At 39.8% G+C, this 21,376-nt stretch overlaps 3 protein-coding genes across 7 annotated transcripts in view; 2 read left to right on the top strand and 1 right to left on the bottom strand.

Annotated features, from left to right (window-relative positions):
• Positions 1–1,100: 1,100 nt before the first annotated feature.
• KCTD18 (potassium channel tetramerization domain containing 18) lies at positions 1,101–3,742 on the bottom strand. The gene is given in 9 exon segments (XM_021299516.2): positions 1,101–1,255; positions 1,258–1,307; positions 1,779–1,972; positions 2,207–2,261; positions 2,263–2,396; positions 2,398–2,411; positions 3,190–3,246; positions 3,249–3,294; positions 3,725–3,742. Coding segments are annotated over 9 exon segments (681 nt in total). The 3' UTR covers positions 1,101–1,142.
• Positions 1,249–18,941, top strand: SGO2 (shugoshin 2). 3 transcript variants are annotated; one of them, XM_065069504.1, is made up of 10 exons: positions 1,249–5,192; positions 5,918–6,032; positions 7,765–7,919; positions 9,326–9,501; positions 9,891–9,968; positions 10,586–10,668; positions 11,721–11,956; positions 12,471–14,468; positions 17,071–17,218; positions 18,524–18,941. In XM_065069504.1, exons 3-10 carry the CDS (start codon positions 7,778–7,780, stop codon positions 18,627–18,629), a joined length of 2,967 nt encoding a protein of 988 aa, XP_064925576.1. In that variant the 5' UTR covers positions 1,249–5,192; positions 5,918–6,032; positions 7,765–7,777; the 3' UTR covers positions 18,630–18,941. The 3 variants fall into 3 exon arrangements, with proteins under 3 accessions (XP_064925576.1, XP_064925577.1, XP_064925578.1); XM_065069505.1 differs by lacking the exons at positions 1,249–5,192; positions 5,918–6,032 and adding an exon at positions 6,074–6,237; XM_065069506.1 differs by lacking the exons at positions 1,249–5,192; positions 5,918–6,032 and adding an exon at positions 6,074–6,341.
• A 1,442-nt stretch (positions 18,942–20,383) lies between these two features.
• The window catches only part of AOX1 (aldehyde oxidase 1), a 42,224-nt gene continuing 41,231 nt past the window's right edge, over positions 20,384–21,376 (top strand). Inside the window, exon 1 of one of the 3 annotated variants that reach the window (XM_065069502.1) lies at positions 20,384–20,695. The gene's annotated coding sequence lies outside the window, so the exon portion shown is untranslated. Of the gene's footprint in view, positions 20,696–21,102; positions 21,170–21,376 lie in introns of those variants that run through there. The other 2 variants (XM_065069503.1, XM_021299509.2) reach the window with 2 other exon arrangements.

Genomic DNA, 21,376 nt, shown 5'->3' with positions numbered 1-21,376 from the left:
GTCCTTACATAAGCTGTGAAACTTACTTCCATTTTCTTTTTGTAACCCCTCCTAAAAAGAAAGAAAATCTAACCTTTCACTGACTTTTATTCCTTCCTGATAGCTTCTCCCCTTGAGAGGATAAGTGGAAGTTCTTTCACTCCGTAAGTCAGCTTCCTCCCGCGCAGGCTTCTGCAGATCACTGAAAGGTGTCGGGTGAGCGGTGGCTGAGCAGCTGCTGCTCACAACACTCGTAAGTAAGCGGATGCTCGCGGGCCCGTCTCCAGCAGAACGCAAAATACTATTTGTCTAACTACAGAGCTGGTGATGTGTGATTCTCCCTTGAATGCCAGCGGTGTGTATAGGGCTCAGCGAGGGAGTTACGGGCAGGACAAGGCTGGACTTCAAGGCCAGCAAGGCTGGTTGAAAGTGCAAATCGAGCTGTTTGCATCACACACACACACAGAATTCCCACTGCACTTTGTACAGTATTTTGGAAGTGGAAACACGCCCAGCTGTGTTGGAGCTGTTTATCTTCTTTGTGTAAGATTAAACTTAGAGGAAGGGGGGAACTCAGCAAAATAAAGGACCAAATACACAGTTGGAAAAGTAAAAAGAGAAGGTAACATAGCTGAGCTATTGGGAAAATTTAAATTGTTTAAGTATGTTTGGAAAAAAAGGGTTAAAAAATCATCACTTAACGTGTTTGAAAACGTCGCTGTGAAAGAGAAACTAATAATTCTGGAAGGCAAACGTTGATCTTACAGCTTGTAGCAGTTTTCTGGAGCCTGTTGTCGCAGGGGAGCGGCTGGTCTGAGCTCAGGGGTGGCAGTTCATGCCGTGAGGCTTCTTCCCCAAATAGCGACTGGGCTGCGTCAAAATCCTATAAATGCTCACATTTGTATCCTGGTGACTGTAGCAGGGGCTCCCTGGGACCCGTCACCACGGGAGGGGACAACAGACACGGACAGAAATGGGAGAGAATGCAGCTGGTGCAGCAAACTGCTGGAACAAACCGCACTGAAACGTTCATGCGTGTTGGACCAGAGACCAGCGTGAGTGAAAAGATCTGTAGATATATAGATGTATAGGAAAGCAGCAGCTTTGAAAAGGGCCTGGAATTATATTTATATTAAAAAATGGTGCAGTGTTTCTGCTTTATTTTAAGCTGGCTGTGGCTTTTTCTGTAAAAAAGTAGTAGTACTGAAGTAAAAGAACAAAATTAATACTCTGCCTCTCCCTTCCCAGGCCTTGAAAGCATCCATCATCTTTTTAACTCAGCCACTGAATAATAGCTCCAGAGGTATTGGATGTTATTTCCAGCTTCTCTAGAAATGTTGTTTTAAAGGTAACAGTTATGTGCTAGCTCTAGCTAAGTCCTTAAAAATGTAACGCTGGTGACATGGATCATTCTTTTAACCAAATCCTAAGTAGAAGGACTTAATAGTAAATTTTTTGTAACACGGAAAGGAAAATATTACTTAAATTTCATTTTCATTTGTCTAAGAGGTCCTAAATAGCCACCCTCCTATGACCAGCGTGCCCGGGAACACCTACTGCTAAAAAATGGGTATTCGGGAAAGAACAGGCGTTCGTAAAAGAATAATGACAGAACTGATGGTGTAAAGCCGGTACTTGTAAATCCCAATCATTTATTCAAAGGGAAAACACAGTAGGAGGACAGATACCTGACACTAGTGTCTGAATACTCTCGGAATAAACATATTTAGCTATTATTATAATTTGTGAGTGTTCATTCTCACTTCATAATGTTTTCATGTGTTTGACAGTCATCTTACCTTTTGTAAATGCTTTTACTGTGAATTTTTGTTCTTAGCTCTTTACTAATTGCACCAGTCCCATCAGCTCTTGTGGCACACACCCCAATAATTTTACTTGCACAGCTCGCTCCAGACGTGTTGAGATAGTGCAGGACCCAAACTGTGGGCTTGCCGCAAACTGAATCATATGAGTCGCAGAAATCTAACAAAGCGTGGAAAGAATAGAAACCACAACATACACAACATGAATAACAATGCAATATTTTTAGTCGAATAAGCTTTCATCTCTCATTTTTCTATTATGCGTTATCAGCTCTGGATTTACTGCTGATATAACGTGGTGATTAAAAAGTGCGAACTTGCATATACTGTAATTTTAGTATCTGATGCTAAAGAATGGTGCTGGTTAGAGAGCACATCTTTTAAAACGGAAGAAATGTCAAGACCTTTTTAAGCTCTCTATTTGACTTTAAAGAACACATCTCCATTTGATAGCCAAACGGTCAAGTATGGATAAGGGATGCCAAAATAATCTGCTTCCTTCTGCAGCGCAATTTGAATTTGTTCATCTTCAGGAATCCGAACTTCTCCATGCAGATAATCCAAAAGATCTTTAAACAGGCCTCCGTCTCAATCCAATTAGACATGCTCCTGGAAACAGAAAGAATATTGCTGTGGTTTTACAGGGATGTTTTGTTTCTTTTTGGCTGCTGGGCTCAGGGACCACTGCAGAACCGGACCAAACAGCCGGACACAATGGGCTGTTCACGGCAACTGGGAGACGGTAGCGAAGCCCTGCCCAGAAAAATGTTTAATGTTTCAGATATTTTAAACAGTCAGAAGGGCACAACAAAGCATTACTATTCTCCATCCATCAGGTCTTTAAAATGGACATGCTTTGGCAGGATTTCCAAGTCACAAGTGTGAAATGTGAGCCATGAGTAGTTTTATTCAAGCTTTCATATCAAGCCATGGTGGTGAAAAATGCAATCTTTCCTGAGTAATGAAGTATTCCGAAGCGAAGATGAGATCTAAATCTTATATAATGAACAGAGAATACAGGGATTCATAAGTAGGATCCAAGTTAAATGCCAAATGCTCTGCCAACTTCAATTTTATCTATTTTGATATTGATAGTGAAGAAGTAGATTGCCAGGCCATGGTTTGGCCGGAGCTGAGGCAGGGCCAAGCGCTGTACAAACACGGATGTTTGCAAACATGGGTGGTCTGTGCAATTCAGATGAATTACTTGTAGGTGTAAAGTCGCGCACGCATAATTGTTCTGTGTCCTGGAGTTGAAGAACTCAACCGATGCTCAGCAAATTGGGAAAAGAGATACACCATAAAATGCAGAAATATGTATAAAAGTGTACATTTGCCACAGAGCTCCCTGATCAGAATGTCGTATTTACAGCTTGAACATACTCACCTGATTCATCCGCTTTGAGAGGAAAGTGCCCATTGAACACAGAAGCCAGCACTGAACCTTAAAGCGGCACAAGGATGGACACCCTGGACATCTCTGCCATTGCGTCTGCAGATGAGGATGTTAATCATGAGCCATTCAAACCTGAAACATACAAACAGAAAGAAATCGAATGCCAGTTAAGGCTGAGAATATTCTATATGAGACCTAAGCGTTAGCTCAGCTCTTGCATGTTTGTTATGCGATACTGGAAATCTGCTTTGAAAACAGTGCCGGAGACATGTTAGTGCAAATAGTCAAATATTCTTTTACTGTAAAAACCTATGGCGTTTTACTTTGCTAGGAAATTCAGAAGTGACTCTTTTGGGACAAACAGGTGAGCAGCATTATACGGTCAGTACATGCGAGGAAAACACTGGAAGGATGTTCTGGGAAGTCTTTCTCTGGGCATAGTTCACAGCACTAAAAATGCAGTAATTTTGTACTAATAACCAAGTGGCTTCTTTAAAACCCGCTCTTTAACTAGGGCTGCTCTAACTCGCTGAAGCTGCGGCATCGCTAGTGCCCCATTGCCAACAAATACCCTTCACCTGTGTGTGCCTGGAGCTCCCTGCGTGGGCGGGGAGTGTCCAGGCAGCAAAAACTGGCACGACAGCAGAAGAAAATACTCAAACCGCCGCCATCCTACAGTAAGAGCCTGCCCCTATGGATACAACTGCCAAATAACCAGTAGGTGTGTGCTGAAGTTAACAGGGTCAAACTCTAAATTTGTGCAAACCGTCTCAAGTTACAAGATAATTATATGTTTAGGAAATATAGTAAGAGAGAACTAAATCCCAAAGGTTAACAATATATTTTAATTGCTGTCTGAAGTCCAGTAAAAAGCCAGTTATTTAACTGTACACTGCGCATGCAAGGAACGTGCCCTTATTGTATTTAAATAGTTTCTCTGTATTTGCCTTAGCAAGTTAACTTGGTTATGTCTACGCAAAATACCAACGCCATAGGTAAGCTTTGGAGCTCAAGCTTAACTGTTTGAGGTATGGTTACTGTTCAAGCTCAGCACAGCATGCCCTTAGTACAGAAGCATGCAGCATTATCAGCCTGCACAAGCAAACTGCCTTTTGAGCTGCGTGTTCTTGGGAAATGAACACAGGCATTTTGTGTTTTGGTTTGGTTTTTACTAGTTTCCAACGGGAGCCGGGTTTACACACTCATCCTCTGTGTGTTTGTGTTTCCATTTGCTAAATTCAGTCAAATTTGTCAGAGGGAAGAGGCATGAAGAAATGAATTTTCATTAAGCTTGTGCAGGAAAGGCTGTGATTAGAGGAAAATGTGTTCTTAATCCTATAATTTCAGGAAAAACTTACAGTGTGCAGTCTGCAGTCCTGTTGGACATCAGAGGATCCAGAGAGAGAGAAGCCGTTCTATATAACCTACCCACCAGAAGTGCTTTAGTCATAGCTCACACTTTACTAGAGCTTATGGGATTAATTCCTCAAGCAAGATTTTTCTCAGAGACAGATTTGCATGTATCTAGTAAGACAAACTCAATGCAACACTTCCCATGTGGTCAGGGCTTCTCCAACAGGTCTGTCTCTTCTCTCTTTCCCTCAAGCTCAGTTTAAAGACTAGTCGTAGGATCCCAAATGACCAAAACCTACCATTCTGCTCTTAATATTTAAGATCTATAGGCTGTGAAACCTGGCAGTGCTTTAAGCTCTTCCCCACTCTGAGCGGCTGGCAATTAACAGGAGGTTTTTACGTGTGAAATATTACAGCGTGGGAGTTCCTCAGCCGAGCGTAAGGGAAAATATGAGCACAGGTGGAAAGGCAGTCCTTGATGTTTTGTTTGAAATTTATTGCCCACAGTAGCGGCATAAACATTAAATGGAAGCAAATTGGTGATTGCCCCTTCAGGACTCGAGACTGTTGTAAAACTGGAGGAAATGGAAACTCCTGAGCGGGTCTGGAGGAACACGCTGCCTTCTGGAACAGATGAGGAGGTAAGTTTTATTTGATTGGTTTATTTGACTGTTTTTAAAGTTACGTAAGGTTATTTCCTCATGTATTTGGCCAGAGTTCTACAGCGGCTACAGTCACTTCCAAGTTGCCTTGAAGGGGAAATGTACCAAAGCCCTACAAAGTGTGCTGGATCAGCTCTGTATTTGAAGGGGATTGCATAGAAGTGTGGGGTTTTGCAGCTTCAGGGCCACACTGAGAAAATGTGCTATATAGCATACACAAGATAGAAAAGAGAGGCTCCCCAGATTATGAAAATAATAAGTTCGTAAAGATACATTTTCAAATCACGCTGCTGATACTTATTGTGCGATCCCTTTGATTTACTTCACAGCATATTGTAATGTCAGCACACGGAAGGGTGAGATTTTCCTGATGGTTGCAGCATTATGGAACCTAATGCTGGTTTAATTCAAACCTTCCACATCTGTGTAAACCTTCAAATAAATTAAAACTTTATCTCTCTTAAGATTTTCACAAATCCTGGATCAAATTTAGGAATTAACGTCCACCTGAACTAATGGTTGGGCTGGACACAGCCTGTGATGGAGAATGTACATGGAGTGGCTCTGAACACATTTCAGGGAAAAGCATTTTATTAGACTAATGGTTTATCTATATCCTGTGTCTGAAATAAACTGTGACCGTACATGTAAACTATTTTAACACGGCTGACACAACTATGACAGAGCTTTTCCTGTTTTATCAGAAGACATCTCGGGAAATGGATGTTGGTTGTGGTCTAAAGGCAGCTGTAGCTGTTACAGCCTGGCTGTGCCTCTTATCTCCGACTTCTGGAGCACGGGGCGTTACTGATTTCTCTGGTAAGTTTGTCAGTTTATTGTTGCCTTCGTGTATCTCTTTGTTGAGATGTCACCGCCGGTGCAATTCTCAGCGGCTCCTCACACAGCGCGGGGTCCGTGTGCGGCTTTAAGGCTGATCCTCCTCCCCCGGCCCCGGTGCTGAGGGGCCGCGAGCGCCGCGGAACAACGGCCGCCGCGTAACGGCCATTGGCGGGAGCGCCCTGAGGTGAGGAGGGGAGGGAGCCCGGAGCCCTCGAGGTGAGGAGGGGAGGGAGCCCGGAGCCCTCGAGGTGAGGAGGGGACGGACCCTGGAGCCGCCGGGGTGAGGAGGTGAGGGAGCCCGGAGCCCCTGGGGTGAGGAGGGGAGGGAGCTCAGGGCCGTCCCGCCGCGGGAGCCGCCTCCCCGAGGCTCCTTTCCTACTTGTGCCCCTCTGCTCTGCTCTGGGGAGACCACACCTGGAATATCGTGTCCAGTTGTGGCCCCTCAGTTCCAGCAGGACAGGGAACTGCTGGAGAGAGTCCAGCGCAGCCACCAAGATGCTGAAGGGAGTGGAGCATCTCCCGTGTGAGGAAAGGCTGAGGGAGCTGGGGCTCTGGAGCTGGACAAGAGGAGACTGAGGGGTGACCTCATTAATGCTTACAGATATAAAGGGTGAGTGTCAGGAGGAGGGAGACAGGCTCTTCTCGGTGACAACCAGTGATAGGACAAGGGGCAATGGGTGCAAACTGGAACACAGGAGGTTCCACTTAAATCTGAGAAGAAACTTGTTCCTGGTGAGGGTGTCAGAGCCTGGCCCAGGCTGCCCAGGGGGGTTGTGGAGTCTCCTTCTGTGCAGACATTCCAACCCGCCTGGACACCTTCCTGTGTAACCTCATCTGGGTGTTCCTGCTCCATGGGGGGATTGCACTGCATGAGCTTTCCAGGTCCCTTCCAACCCTTCACATTCTGGGATGCTGTGTGCCGGCGAGCCCCTCTCCCTGGGTGCCATATTCCAATACAAAGCCTCTTGTCATCAACAGCTGTGACCACTTTTGAATGAGCCAGTTCATTGCATGCTGAAGCAACATAGTTGGTCAGGAGACTAGTTTCTGGCATAGTGCTATTTGTAGTTGCTTTTGCTTTCTCTGAGAGACTGCAAATAACAAGATGTACACATTGACACCACATGAATACATTTAACTTTCCATTTAGCTATAGCTACAGCATGACTGTAGATAAGGCTAGCAAGAAACAATCACTGAAGCTTAAAGAACGTTTTTAAAATAAGTACCAAGGCCTCATATTTGTTCTGAAACTGTTTGTTTTATCTTCAGGGAATACTGTTTAATTTAATTGTCTTTAAATTGTCTTTAAATTTATAGGCTTTATAATGCGGTTTGTTTAAATGTTTCCACTTCAAATTTGTCCAGGCAAAAGCTGGTCTGGTCATATTGTGAAGGGATAGAACGTTGAGGCTTTTTTCCCTTTTAAGTGTAAACTTGGATAGATATTTGAGGGAATGGAGAAGATCAAATATCTGTGATCCTTTCAGTCTTCGTGTTTATTAGTTAAATGTTTTGCCACTCTGTGATAGTGTGACTTACATCTCAAGGACTGGTTCATTAACCTGTTTGAATTGAACAAAGGTAAAGACTGAAGCAATTTTCTCAACTTCAAAGATAACAAATCCTGATAAGAGATAATGAAACTTAACTTTTTAAAAGTGTGAGAAAGGTCATGTCTTATTTGGGCATTCCCCTTGACAATGTACAGGTTCATTTTGGTGATGGGGAAACAGGCGACTGCTCGATCATCCCCCATTGTCACCTCAGATGCTGTTAGAGGACACATGCAGAAAAGAGATGGAACATTGCAAGCTGCGAAATGGAACGCTTCTTTAGCATCCAAAATCAAAACTAAATTAATGAGTAAGTACAATTAAAAGAAAACCGAAGCCATCTATTGTACTTAGAATGTATGACTTAAAAAGGAACGGTAATTGTATTTCACGTGACTTGCTGAATCGCTGCCTGTTAAAAGTATTAATGTGGTATGTTGAGCATTTTAGGAGAGTCTGAAAGTTAAAACACGTGATTGCAAGTTGTTTATTTATCTAATTATCTGGGTGTTTTCAGTGAATGCTCTTTGGCATTGCAGTATTTTGTAAAAGACTGTACTCAAGTGCATGTCCATGGCCATTTGGGCCATCCGAAAAATGAGGTACCAAAATGAGTCAAATCGATGACCTTTCAAAGTGTTGTTGCCATAGTAACATGCCTGGTATTGCCATGGGGTTGACAGGAAACTCTTCAGTGAGTGAATTTACTGAATCAAGGAAAACTACAAATATTCATCTGCTGATTTAGTCACTTGCCAGAAGGTCTTTTGTTTTCCCAGTAAGTCAGGTTTAAATTAAAACATGGGTTTGTCATGGTAGATGGTTGGGTAAAAAATACTCATTTTCAGTGAAAACTAAACAGCATAGGTGAACAATACTGATATCCTTTAGAAATCTCCACAGTGCAGTAAAACAAATCATTCACTAAGCTGAATAGTACTTGCAAAGCATAATGTTTGGATTAACAAGGTTTCACAGACTGTCGCCTGTTTCCCAAAGCAAAGAAATACGGCATTGCAAATTTTGAATTACAGACTGTAGAAGGGATAACATAAGGCGATGATGAGATGTATTAATAGTTGGAGCAGATTTCAAGCTAATTTTGCTCCTTTTTGTACTATAAAAGAGCGTGGTCCCTACCTTGAGTTCAAGTTAACTCTGTATGTTCTATGAACGTGAAGCAAAAAAATCATCTTGGTAAAATGCAGTGTTGCTCACCAAAAAAAAGGTTCCTAAACCATTCTGCAACAGGTGTGAGTGGGCAGGTTGTCACTAGGACAGTGGAAGTTATATTTCTAGCTTCACGCTTTTTGCTTTCTGTTGTCGAAACCCACGTTTATGCTCAAAATGTTTGAACTCTTTGATTTGTAAAATATTTGGGATTTTTTTTTTTAGAAATACTTTTATGCCTGTGAAACTCTAAATGCTTTCGTCTTAAAATAACCTTATTGAAAAGAAAAACCACAAACACACACAAACAAATGAAAAAACCCACAAACAAGAGCAGAATCTGTGCATGAAATAAACTTGGCCATGAAGCTGACAGAATAGTGGTCAGAATGGCAGCCAGCAGAAACAGTTTCATATTGGAAAGCGTCAGGCTTTGCTATTGTTCCGCCACAACCCCCAGATAAAGTGTTGTTATGTAGTGATAGTTTACGCAGAGAGGGCCTTGAAATGAAGCTTTTGAAAATAATATGATTTTGTCTCCTTTAGATAACTCATCTATGTTTAAAGTATCTTTAAAACAAAATAATAAAGCATTAGCTGTGGCTTTGAGTGTGGAGAAAGAAAATTCTCGGAAGCTAAAGAATGAGAAGATTTTTCTTCAGAAGGAAATAGAAAAGCTGCAGTGTCATAATATCTTGCTTCGTCAAAAACTAACCAGTTTGGTATGCTGCAAGTAATATCGTTTCAACTTAGATCAGCTAAACCAAGCTTTTCTCTATTTTGTAAACAATATTGCTTCTTAAAATCATGATTTATAATATACACCTCAGATTTGGGAGGTTATATCAAGTGATAGCATAGTATTTTCATTTGAGTTTTCTTTCATAGGATTTTTGTGTACTTGCTATTTTGTCCGTCACTGTATATGTGTATCCACAGCTGCTTTAGTGCCAGCTTCACCTTTATGTTTATAGGTGTTGACATGATATAAGAAATCAGTTTGTGCTTAACTGAATGAAAAAAACTACAACGTAGACTTACCTTTATATCGTTTCTTAAGCCAGAAGCCACTTACAATATTTTTTTTAATTACCTTTCCTTTTACACGCAGAATAAAACTCTCACAGAAATAGAAGCATTTTTGAACGATAACCTCTTAACTGCAATAAAAATAAGCAGTCTTTCTGAGGTAAGACTTTTTTTTTAACTGTTACTATATTGAACTCATTTTGCAGGATAATATTTTCAAAGCATCTAGATGAGTGCAATGTTGAAATCATGTATTGCATTTGCATATATACATGCATTTCAAAACATATACCCCATTTCACTAGCCCTAGGCTAGTTGCTTGCTTGCTGTTGCTTGCACTAAAAATGTAGGGTTTAATCTTGTTAACAGAGCATGTAAAAGTTAAATATCAGTTAGCCCTCATGAAGTCATTTGGTTTAAAAGAAAAAGGCGTAGCTTTAATACTGGAGGGTGTGATATTCTTCACCAGTGAGTGAGCTACCTGCCTCCCCTGGTTAGTCCTGCAAGAAGTATCTTGCATTTTGAATCTGTACTGGAAAACATGGTAGTCCTTGTGTCATGGCTAAATTACTGTTGATTTAAAAAAAAAAACCACAACACTTTTATTGTCCGTTCTAAACAGTTACGTAGTGTTGCTCTGTGCTTCTGTATGTATAATGCACTTTACAGTAGTTATTTCTACATTTTAGAAGTCTATACATTGCTTTGGGATATTTCTGATAGTTGTAAGAGAATATTCAACTGTTTCTACTTGCCCACTGTTATTCTTTTGAAAGAATCTTGAGAGTTGCGTTCCTCTGTCGCCCGGTCCCGGCAGCCTCACTGATGACCAGCTCAAGAGCACACAGCTGTCAGCTGGGTAGGTGCTTTTGTTAAATGTGCAAGTTGAGAAGCGTCTCTGGATTTTCATTCAACTAATCTTTGTCTATTGTCCTAAGGATTTGTCAAGGGTTTTGATTGCAGGATGACAATCAAACCCTGGCAGATGTATTGTTAACCTCCTCTCCTCCTCCCTTCCCCCTTCAGTCCCTCCCTCTCCCCCATTCCCACTAAGGACAGGCGATTGGGAGGGACAGAAGGACAGAGAGAAGAGGGTTGGAAAAAGTAAAAATGTTTTACTAATGCTACTGATAAGAATAGAGAAAATAATACAAACTATACAAAACCAATCTTGAAAGTCCCAGCAACTGCAGAGCTGGCACCCGAAGTCCTGGACTGGACTCTGCAGCCAACCGGAGCTGGATTCAGTCTGTCACTAGGCCTCAGTTCGCAGGGACGACTCGCAAGGTCCTCTCCTAATGTCGGCCATAAGGAAAAGGGAAAAGGAAGGGAAAAAGGCGTGAGATCCTCGTGATCTCCCTCGTTTACATGAAGTATTCACGTGAATGGGATGTTATACTCGGTCAGTTCCTTGGTCACCAGTTTCTCGTTGCCCCTCTCACAAGATGTCCATCCATGCTTATCAATAACTTCACATTCCATTGCTGTGTTTACCAAAACACGTATCTGGTTCTCCAGGAAAATGCAGCTGATATGAAGCTTTAGCAGACAGGCAAATTCACTAAAAGAGAAACCTGTTTTTTAACAAAAAGAGGACAGTATTTTTGAGGTAGTAAGAAACAATTTCCAGTCTCATTCGGAAATTACCTGTTGGCAACTTGGAGTTAATGTATGTAGGTTGGTAGACAAAACCTGTGTTTGAACAGCTTGCTGCTTTCTTCATGGGATCTCAGCAGCACGAAGATGGATTCTCTATACTGAAAAATACATTTGCCCCTAAGATAGAACCAGATTTCATACTCGAGTTCTTGTTTTCTGCTTTTAAGCATTATTAAGGGAATGTTGGAAACAATTGGATGTTTTGGTATAAAATGTACTACAGACCTTCACAGTAACATTTCCTCTTTTCAGATCTGTAGAACTGCCATTGAAACTTCCTTTGGTTGCAACAGCTAATGCACAACAGCAAGATAGCCCTTTGGTGTGTGAAATACCAAATCCTCCCAAGTGTACCACTACTTTGTCAAAAGAAATGCATTCAGACCAAGTCACGTTTGTATTATCAGCGCCTTCTGGTACAAATAATCAAAAGTTCATTGAAACAGACCCGGTGGAAACAACCATTGACAAAAAGATATCTTTAAAAGGTAGGAGGTATTTCTGTACAGCTGATTTATTTTCCAAAGCTGAGAATTAGCATTTAATGATTCATTATTTGATGTGCACTACAGAAGGTATAGTAAGATTCCTAAACTGTAATAAACTAATAAAAAATAGAATGATCACCCGTAAGTATGGGTGTTCTGACAATCACTTATAGAATAATGTTCATTGACGTAATGCAGCTGAAATGTAACAAAATTAATGTGAGCAGAATAAAACTTTGATAAGCTACCCAAATGATAGCCAAAGTAATTGTAGAAAAATACATTTTTTACTTATACCCAGCTTCGGTAAAATATTTAATTAGCACTAGTTAAGTAAATTTTTAAGGACCAACCACAGAATATGTGTATTCAGAAAAAAAAAAAAAAAAAAGAAGAAAAAAGAAATTTACGCAGTTTGTAGTTTTCCATGCTTCTGGTCCAACCTTCAGTAATCTCTTATTCTGGTAACTGTATTGTTTCTTTCCCCAAGCTACTGAAATGTTTCTCTTTGCAGAAAATCGATTATGCACAGAACTAACTTGCAGCAGCGCCCTCCTGACTCAGGTGGAAAATACCCAACCTTTAGGACAGTCCAAGGAGCTCATGAAACAATATCATCATAGTTCAGTGCCATTCTGTGGGAAGGTGACTGAAAGAAAGAAACATGCAGTAATTCCTAAGTCAGAAACGCAACCTAATCTAAAGGATTTTGATAAAAAATGTAGCTCAAATAATCTGCATCATCATGGTATCGACAGCAGCAGCAATACCAATGATGTGAATTTTCAGGGACGTTCAAGTGACTCATCTCATGTTATCCCTTCAGCTCTTAAACTTAGCAATGAAAGTAAGATAGACTTTAAGAAGCTGCTTTTTACTGAAAAGACGAAGCCTGAAGAAACCATTTATGATGCTGATATGGAGTTGACTGCCAGTGATGCAGGTGAACTACTCACAGTTACAGCGAAAGACAAATTACACCGAAATCAAAATAGGAATGCCAATTCTGATCAAATGTTAGCAAATTTCAGAAAAGTAAAATATTCTAAGAAGGATAAAGAGAAAATTAAAAGCAAGACTGAAGTCAGTTCAAATTTTTGTGTAGAAGAAAGGGCCACTAGGGCTGACAGTAATGAAGTGTCAAGAACTACCGACTCACAAACTCAACAGTTACCCACAGGCAATTCCGTAGGGAAGCAGAGTTTGCTAAATACTGGCAAATATTACCAAGCACAACTTTGTCCAAGTAAAGCTAAAGATGCTGGGGGGACATGCCAGGTTAACTTAATGAGTCCAAGAAAACAGGAGACAAATAAAGACACTTTCTCAGGAATGTCTGAAGACGTGGAAAGCAAAATACAAAAAGCAGACTCAAACTCATCTGGTAACAAGATCCCACCAGAGGTTTATTGTGCTGCAAATTTACCATTCCAAGATAATAATTCTAATGTGTTGCCTTCTCAGCAGGACTTTCTGCATACAGATGAGAAATGTAGCAAACCAAAAAGAAACAGGAAAGCCTTTAAAAACCCTTCTAAAATGGACAATGCAAAGTACCATGGAGAGGAAAATGGGCAGTATGAGGAATCTGTTTCAAGTAAGTCTCAAACAGAGGTACACCAGTATGACAGCAAGAGGAAACAAGACCAGAAGAATATCATAAAGAGAAAATACAACAATAAAAGTAGTTATAGACAAAGTGGAGAAACTGGAAGTGACAGCATTCATAAAATTCCCCAGAAAGCAGACCAAAAGAGTAGCCGTTTTTCGCCCAGGAGATTAAAACATACATTGGCAAAGGCCAGCAGGAAAGCATGTATAATACCGAAAGAAAATCTTACACAGTTCTCAACTTGTCAAAACGAAGAATTAAAAATTAAGGATGCGTTGCAAGTGGGGGCTGTTCCTGGAAATAAAGTAACAGAAACACAGCAAATGCAAGTAGCTTTAGTTACTCAGAACGGTGTATCTATGAATACACCACAGGCTAAAGAACAAGTAGATGGTGATGCTAATATGCTAAAGAAAGTAGATTCCCCGTCAGTGGCACATAAAACCCCTCACATTAGTAATTCTCCTGATAATCAGATCAAGCGCAAACCCAGGTTTAGTGCTGGTATTACTGAGACCAGAGCAGACAAAAATTATTCCAGGCATATAGATCAGGGGAGGCAGAATATTTTGGATGACCAGGAAGCCCCTTGTGAGAGAGATTCCTTGATGAGCAAGTTAAAGCATACGGCTCAAAAATCAGAATTTATAAAATTCCTGCCTGTGAAATGTTCTAAGGATGTGCCATTAAACACAGAGAGCTTTTTCCAGGAAGCTCTTTCCAGTGTGGAGCTCCCAGCTCTTGGTAACCATGATGCTTCTATGAAGTTCTTTATACCGAAAACCTCTGAAATCTGTGGGGAAAATGATCGTACTAAAGCACTGGATACTACAAAGGCAGAACAAAAACTGGATCATGTTTCTAAAGAGACTGACAAAAAGACTCTGACACCTTGTCATGGTAAGTGGATGATGAGGAAAAAATGGCATTTTGAATGAGGTAGTACCTGAAATAGTGGCAAGTTATCTTAATGCTATCCTGCTCTTATTGATTGCTTAGAGTGGATGAAACAGGGACGGAAAAAGACTGAAAATCACTAAAATTATTCTATATCATATATCAGTTATAACATCTTTTTTTTAATTGTGGTAACTAATATCCTTGTTATTTTTCAGTATATTCCAAGATGATATTTGATTGGGCAGATGTAAGTAGTCCACATTATTGAGGAGCAATTATAGTTGAAGCATGTATTCATTTTTCAAAGACTGACAGAATTCAGAAAGTTTGGGACAGAAAAGGTATAATAACCTGAGCTTTTATACAAGGGAAATGAGAGTGAACACAGTTCCCTTCATAAATGGAGAACACAGCTGGATTTAAAGACTTCCTTTGTATTTCTTTAGGACCACTGCAATTCAACAGGAATTGTGAGATCTAAAAGAACTACTTTGAGCAGGTTTTCTCTAGAATCTACCCATGAGCAAACTTTCATGTGACAACTTTAAGTAAGATACATTAAATTAAGAAAATAATTAAACTTCAGTGTAGTTTGGAAGATAGGTTTATATTCTTCTATCATACAATGAAATTACTGTAAAGGAGTTTAAGGAATATATGACTAACACATCTAATACAAATACCAGCAGAATTAGACCATTGTGCGAGGTGCTGGTCCTGGTAATTTGCAGTTGCATCTTCTCATCTTCGTTTCCTTCTTTGGAAGGGAGGAAAAGGATCCCGTAACTTTAGAAACTTTAATGATAAATTAGCAAACCCTTGTGATCAGCAGTATCAAAGACTAGTGGCATAAAAAGCAAGCTCATCATTTGATCTTCGCCCATTTAAGCATAGTTCAAAAGCCAGTTCATTTTTCACCCTATATCCAAATCCATATCTTGAATTAAAAGAAAGCAAGGAAATGTCATCATTTCTTCTGATCACCACCTTGAGTCTCTACCTTGAAAGTCTCCTGTAATGAAAGTCTCTATATGGTAAGATCTATGTGAATGTAAATATTCACACTCAGAAGCATCCAGCTTTCCTAATAATGCAGACTCATAGAAGTCTCAAAACTGCTGAAAGAGAAACTCACCTCATTTCCAACCTCGAGCTTTAGGAGGAGCTCAAAACAACAGTTTACATTCACTTTAAAATGAGTACGAATCAAGACTGATTTGTGAGGCCGCCAAACTCGGAGGGTTCTCATGCTCAGAAAGCCCTCTTGTTTAAACCAAATGAGCATTGCTTTTCCTTAATGAACTCTGTCAAAAGACAATGCTTTTTCTTTTGCCTTCATAAATCTGGAGGGGTTTGCTGCAAGCAGCCCAAAGTCACCTTCATACGTCTGAAAAGTGAGCAGAAATCCAGTGAAGAACCTCTGACTTCATGTCTGTGTTTAGGGTATTTCAGAACACTTGATGAAATGGTTGGTCTTACCCGCTGAGATGTTTCCCTTCATCTCAGCGCAGGATTCTCCTACAGGATTGTAGTAATTCAGCACTGTCAGCTTGATCATCCATCAAGAGTGTGTATGCTAGACTGTACAAGGCATTCAGGTGCTATGATAAAGAAAGAAAACACTTTAACAGCTTTGTAAATGAAGAGTGATATAATTTATTCATCTCAAGATAGGCACAACAAAAAATTCATCATTTATCCCATATGTATTAATTACCTCTGTGAGATCAATAGCATCCATTTGCTGCCTCAGAGGGTTTAAGGTAAAGTGTTCAAACTCAAGAAGTGAAGAGAGTTTTACATTCAGTTCCTTTGTAAAACTATATCCCAAATGTTCTCATCTGAACACAATCAATTTAAAACTTGTATCAGTGAGGACTGTACACTCTCGGAAGAACTTTTATGGAACACAGATTATTTTATTTCATCTTGGATTGCTGTCTGCATTAACTCTTGGTGCTTTTCAGAGAGACTATGGTCTACAAGGGCCTCAGATTTTTTTGAAATGTGAGCTAAATAGTAATTTCAATATTTCTCCCAAGTTATCAAAATATTTGTCTCCAAACTAAACGTTGATTGTTTAGTCTGGCATTGTGCATTGGTTTTAGAGCCAACATCCAGTTGGAAACCAGTAGGACTGGAGAAGTCTGGCCTAGGCTGGATCTTTGGATGATACTGGTGTCCCTCCCCCTGCACTCGAGGCAGTGAGCTTTGTGCTGTTTTACTTTGTGAAATGCAGTAACTTGGGAGTCTGGAGCCGCTCACTGCAGATTACAGTGGCTTTCTGGAAATGGCTGGGGAGCCGGGGCACAGCCAGGGCTGTGTTGATCGCTGCCTTGATCATCTATCACACAGCATCCCAGGATGTCAGGGGTTGGAAGGGCCCTGGAAAGCTCATCCAGTGCAATCCCCCCATGGAGCAGGAACACCCAGATGAGGTTACACAGGAAGGTGTCCAGGCTTTTTTGTTGAGAATCTTTAGACTAGAAGCAGTAACCAAAGTACCCAAATTAAGAAATACTGATTGAAAATCATGAGGAATTGAAAGTTTATTATTCAGAAAAATATATAAAATGAGACCTGTATATTCCTGTATTCACAGAGAGAAAGGCTTTGCAAGATCTGACAAGCAATAGTATACAATCTCGCACTTCCTCACCTAAATCCCCCAAAATTGTGGAAGAAAACTCAGCAGCACCATCTAGACGAGGAAGAGCCACTATTTGCTACAAAGAACCCAGTCTAAACTGGTAAGTAAACATAAAATTTGGGGGTTTGGAGTACATAATTATCCCTATTAAAGGTTTGCTATTAAAACCCCCAAATAAACAGTTGAACTGTCTTTTTCACAATTCTCTTTTGCAGTGATGCTTCAGTGTTGATAGAAAGCATTTCCTGTTAGTGGGGCAAGATTTCCAAGTGCCAGAATAAGACACCCACAGTATTCAATCCTCAAAATTTAAACATAGCATATAGTGCAACATTTTATACCAGTAGTGATTCATGGTGAATTGTTAGTGTTTATCAGGATCTAAACCCCTTTACAGGTGGATAACTGTAAATGTTATGCTTGAATGTAAATTAATACCATAATAATGTCCTTGTAATGTTAAGTGGCAAGATACTGCGTGCACTAAGGATGTAATTGAGTTGTTTTGCTTTAACTAGCTCTATCTAGTATAAGAAATCATTTGAGTTTAAGATTTATGGATTTGATAATTAGTTCTTTACCTCTCAGTGTTCTTGGCGAATTTAGTGGCATGGGATTTCTGAGACAGGTCACAAATTGTGTAATAACTATTAACAATTTTAAAGCCAAACTTCCCTTAAGAAAACTAGTATAATTCCACTTAGGTGAATAGATCTAAATCCCAATGGACCTTTAAGTTGATTACTTCTGAAAATATTCTGAGTTTTTCGGCACAAAGTTGGTTGTGATTTCTTGGTTGGTTGTTTTGTTGTTGTTGTTTTTTAGTATAATATTAAGCCAAAATTGCACTGTGTTGTGTATTAGTGGAATGAGGTAAAGATTTCCGTGTAATAGTGTTGAGACTGAAAGGACTATGGCAAAATGCTGTAACGTTATGATATTGACACACTCTCCTCTTTTACCTCCCAATGATAAGATCCTGCATTTCTGCAGAGAGACAGTAACAAATAACAGAAACAAATGTGGATGTTACTGAAGACTTTAGATTGCTGTCTCCTATTTGTATTTTGTTTGTATGTACACTATCCTGAATGGGTGGTGTTAAGCTTTTGTTTTAAATCATTTTTGAGTTCTGTCTTATAGGAATAAATGATCATTTCTGACATATTAATGTTGCACAAGCCCACATAAAAAGACTACTGTTTTTAGCATTATTTTGAAAAACTGTAGTTATCTATGCCTTGCTACTTCAGACATATTTATTTTCCATACATTTAATTTATTTAATGTCTCAAGCTTTCATTAAGAGTATTTACCATTTGGAAGGGTTATTATATAATTATTATAGTTACATAGGTACTTGGTGATATTCATACGTGATGTCTTTGATTTCTTTTGTTTACAGCAAATTAAGGCGTGGAGATCAATTTACAGATACACAATTTCTGGATTCCCCAGTCTATAGAATAAAAAAGAAAAGAAGCTTTAAAAGTAAACCAAAATTGATTTGAAGAAGAGAATTGCCTTCACGAGCAATACTTCTAAAATGGGTACAGTTATATAGATGTGTGTTTAGCAGTGTAGAGTGCTTATTGGTTTTTTATTCAGAAGGGTTTTCCAAAATGGAATTTCCTGGAAAGGATCCCCCATACGAGGACACAGAATTACTTCACTGAGGAAGGTAAATGCAGGTTAGGCTCCTCTCTTGTGTTTTGCATTTCTGGGCAGTAATTTCTAATCTGTTCAAAGAGTTTGCAGCACTTCTTAATTTGTTAGAAAAGTGTATGTGTTAATGAGAATTAAAAATAAATCACCTTTGGGAATTTTATTGTGTGTTTTTCATATTTACCACGAGTAGAACCATTTCTTGGTGCTGGTTGGAACAGACACAAGCATCCCAAATTTCAATAGATGTACCGAAATAGATGGGTCTGGCATTATCTGGATGGTGGGTATGCAGACTATAGCTCACAGCCCGCACAACTTTTACAGAGTGCGGTGGGTAAGGTTCAGGTTCATTTTGCAACCACAACAACCGTAACTTCTCTGTAATGGGATACAAATAAGTTCCCTTCTTTTGGGTAAAGAAGGTGGTTCTTCTGCACACAGACTGTGCAGCTATGCTGAGGAATTCCTTACTATGGGAGTAGATGTTACTAGTTTACATGGGCTTGAAAATTGATTGGACAAATTAATGGAAGAAAAAGCTATGAGGAATTACCAGAAATACCTTTTCTGGCACAGGATGTCCATGAATTGCAAATTGTTGAAAGCTGGAAGAGTGTTCTGGAGAAGCCTTACTATGCATTCAACCAGTTTTTATACTTCTTCCAAGGGCATTTAGTATTGAAACTTTGAGAGACCAGTTCTTCGGTTAGCCAGACCTCTGGTCTGATACCGTACACCTTTTTAAAGAGGTGTAACTGGTACTCTTAGTTTTATAATATATTCTTGAGAATATCAAAACAAACTATACTCTTTGTGCTTAATAGTAGCTTCTATTGTAACCTGGGAAGTTGGTGGAGAAAATAGTCCTGGAAGCAGTTTCCATACATGCTAAAGACAGTCGGCATTGATTTCCAAAGGGGACGTCATGCTTTGGTAACCCAAAAGCCGCCTGCAGTGAGCCAGCTGGCCTGGTCAGCGAGGGGAGAGCAGGAGATGATGTTTGTTTCAACTTGAGTAAGGCTTGTGACATGATCTCTGGTCGCATCCCACAGAGAAGCTGATGACTGATACATACCAAAATGTAGTCCTGGATATAGCTATCAGGTGTGTCCATTCTACGTGTAAGTCTTGAACTATAACCATAAACAGCAAGAAGCACAAAAGCATTATTTACAAATATCTAAGTAATACCACAGCTGTTTTCTGTTCTGCTTTTGGTTTAGGTGTTTGGTTTGGGGTCTTTTTATGGCAGTCTGTAGCCCTGAGGCAGCTTCCCCAGGATCCCGTAGAACGCTCCATGTAGGACTTTGGAGTTAAATGCGCTGCCAGCAAGGTAGTTTACAGAGGTGACCTTTGTCCCCTACACAGCTTGTCTGGCTGGGCTCACCAGTTCAGAGACCACGCAGAGACTGGGAATGGACAGGGACAGCAGGACGTGTTCATAGAGAACCTCGCAGGAAAAAGAAAGTATTCCATCAGGATGAATATTCTTCCAGTACAAAACTCAGCCAGGCAATGTGATCTGTATTGCGAAAGAGAGCTGTTATTGTCTGAGGAGCTGCAGCAAACAGGCTTTTTCTCTCTGAAACATACTGCGTATCTCACTATATTAGCACGACCATTATGAAGAGGTGCAGAAATAGTTTGGAGGATGGATTCTATCCTGATTCAATGTTATTTTAAGAAGAATTACATATCGAATAGTTACAGCTTGTGTTCCCTATGCTGGCACTGCAGCAGCAAAGCAAAGTGCTTTTTAAATGATTATTTGTCTTTATTGCCTGTGGTTTGAAAGCTAGAAACAGAAACCCATGCTTCATATTCTCAAGAAAAAAACATCTTTTTGGAGATGATCTCAATCATTTTTCAGTGAAGTTCCTGTTGTTCCACCAGCCTCAGGTGTTACCAGGTAGGCTGCTACAATGTTCCAAATAAAAGCATGGCAGTTCAATACAATATAATGCCTAGGGCTTCATACTTTAGTTTCTTCCATTTCTTTTAGTGTAGATATCTTTCAAAGTAACAAAGGATAAAGAAAGTTACGTGAAGATGCACAGAAGTTAATTTAAGTACCTCTGAAATGATTGTTGCTGCTGCCCTTCTTTCCTCCCATCCTGTTTTTGTTGCTCAGATTTATGTTCTATACGGAGAGAACTTACTTTGGTATTTTCTAGGATATTTTAACTGTTCTGCAAAATGATTGCTTACTTTAGGTACTGCATAAATATTGTTGAATCTTGGTTAAATGCACTTCTTTTACCAGATCAGCTGATATATTAGAAGCTCTTGCCAGGAAAAACATGTGAAAAACAGCTCATGATGTTTGAGAGAAAAAATAATCTGAAGCTGTCACACAGATTAAGGTTATTTTGCTGAGGACAAGGTAATTTGAACTTCTTTTTATAGCTTCAAAGTTGCTTTGTCTCATGTTTATTCAGTCAGATTTTTTGCATGTAATATTTTAGTGTACCACTAATAAGGATTTTGATTGTTTTACAAAAAATAGGAAAATAAATTGTATAGATAAAACAGGAAGAGGAAAATGTTTATGATTCTGTAAACCCTTGCCTTGCATAGGTAGCCTTTACAA

This window comes from Columba livia, chromosome 7 (assembly GCF_036013475.1).
Source record: "Columba livia isolate bColLiv1 breed racing homer chromosome 7, bColLiv1.pat.W.v2, whole genome shotgun sequence".
Taxonomy (NCBI): domain Eukaryota; kingdom Metazoa; phylum Chordata; class Aves; order Columbiformes; family Columbidae; genus Columba; species Columba livia.
The sequence above is the reverse complement of the archived record's forward strand: the minus strand, read 5'-3'. Positions and strand labels throughout refer to the sequence as shown.

Excerpts from the sequence above, each read along its gene's own strand:
- SGO2 (XM_065069504.1), top strand. The coding sequence starts at position 7,778 with ATGGGGAAACAGGCGACTGCTCGATCATCCCCCATTGTCACCTCAGAT. Across the intron at positions 7,920-9,325 it reads AATCAAAACTAAATTAATGA|ATAACTCATCTATGTTTAAA; the intron begins GTAAGTACAATT and ends TGTCTCCTTTAG. Across the intron at positions 9,969-10,585 it reads AAATAAGCAGTCTTTCTGAG|AATCTTGAGAGTTGCGTTCC; the intron begins GTAAGACTTTTT and ends TTCTTTTGAAAG.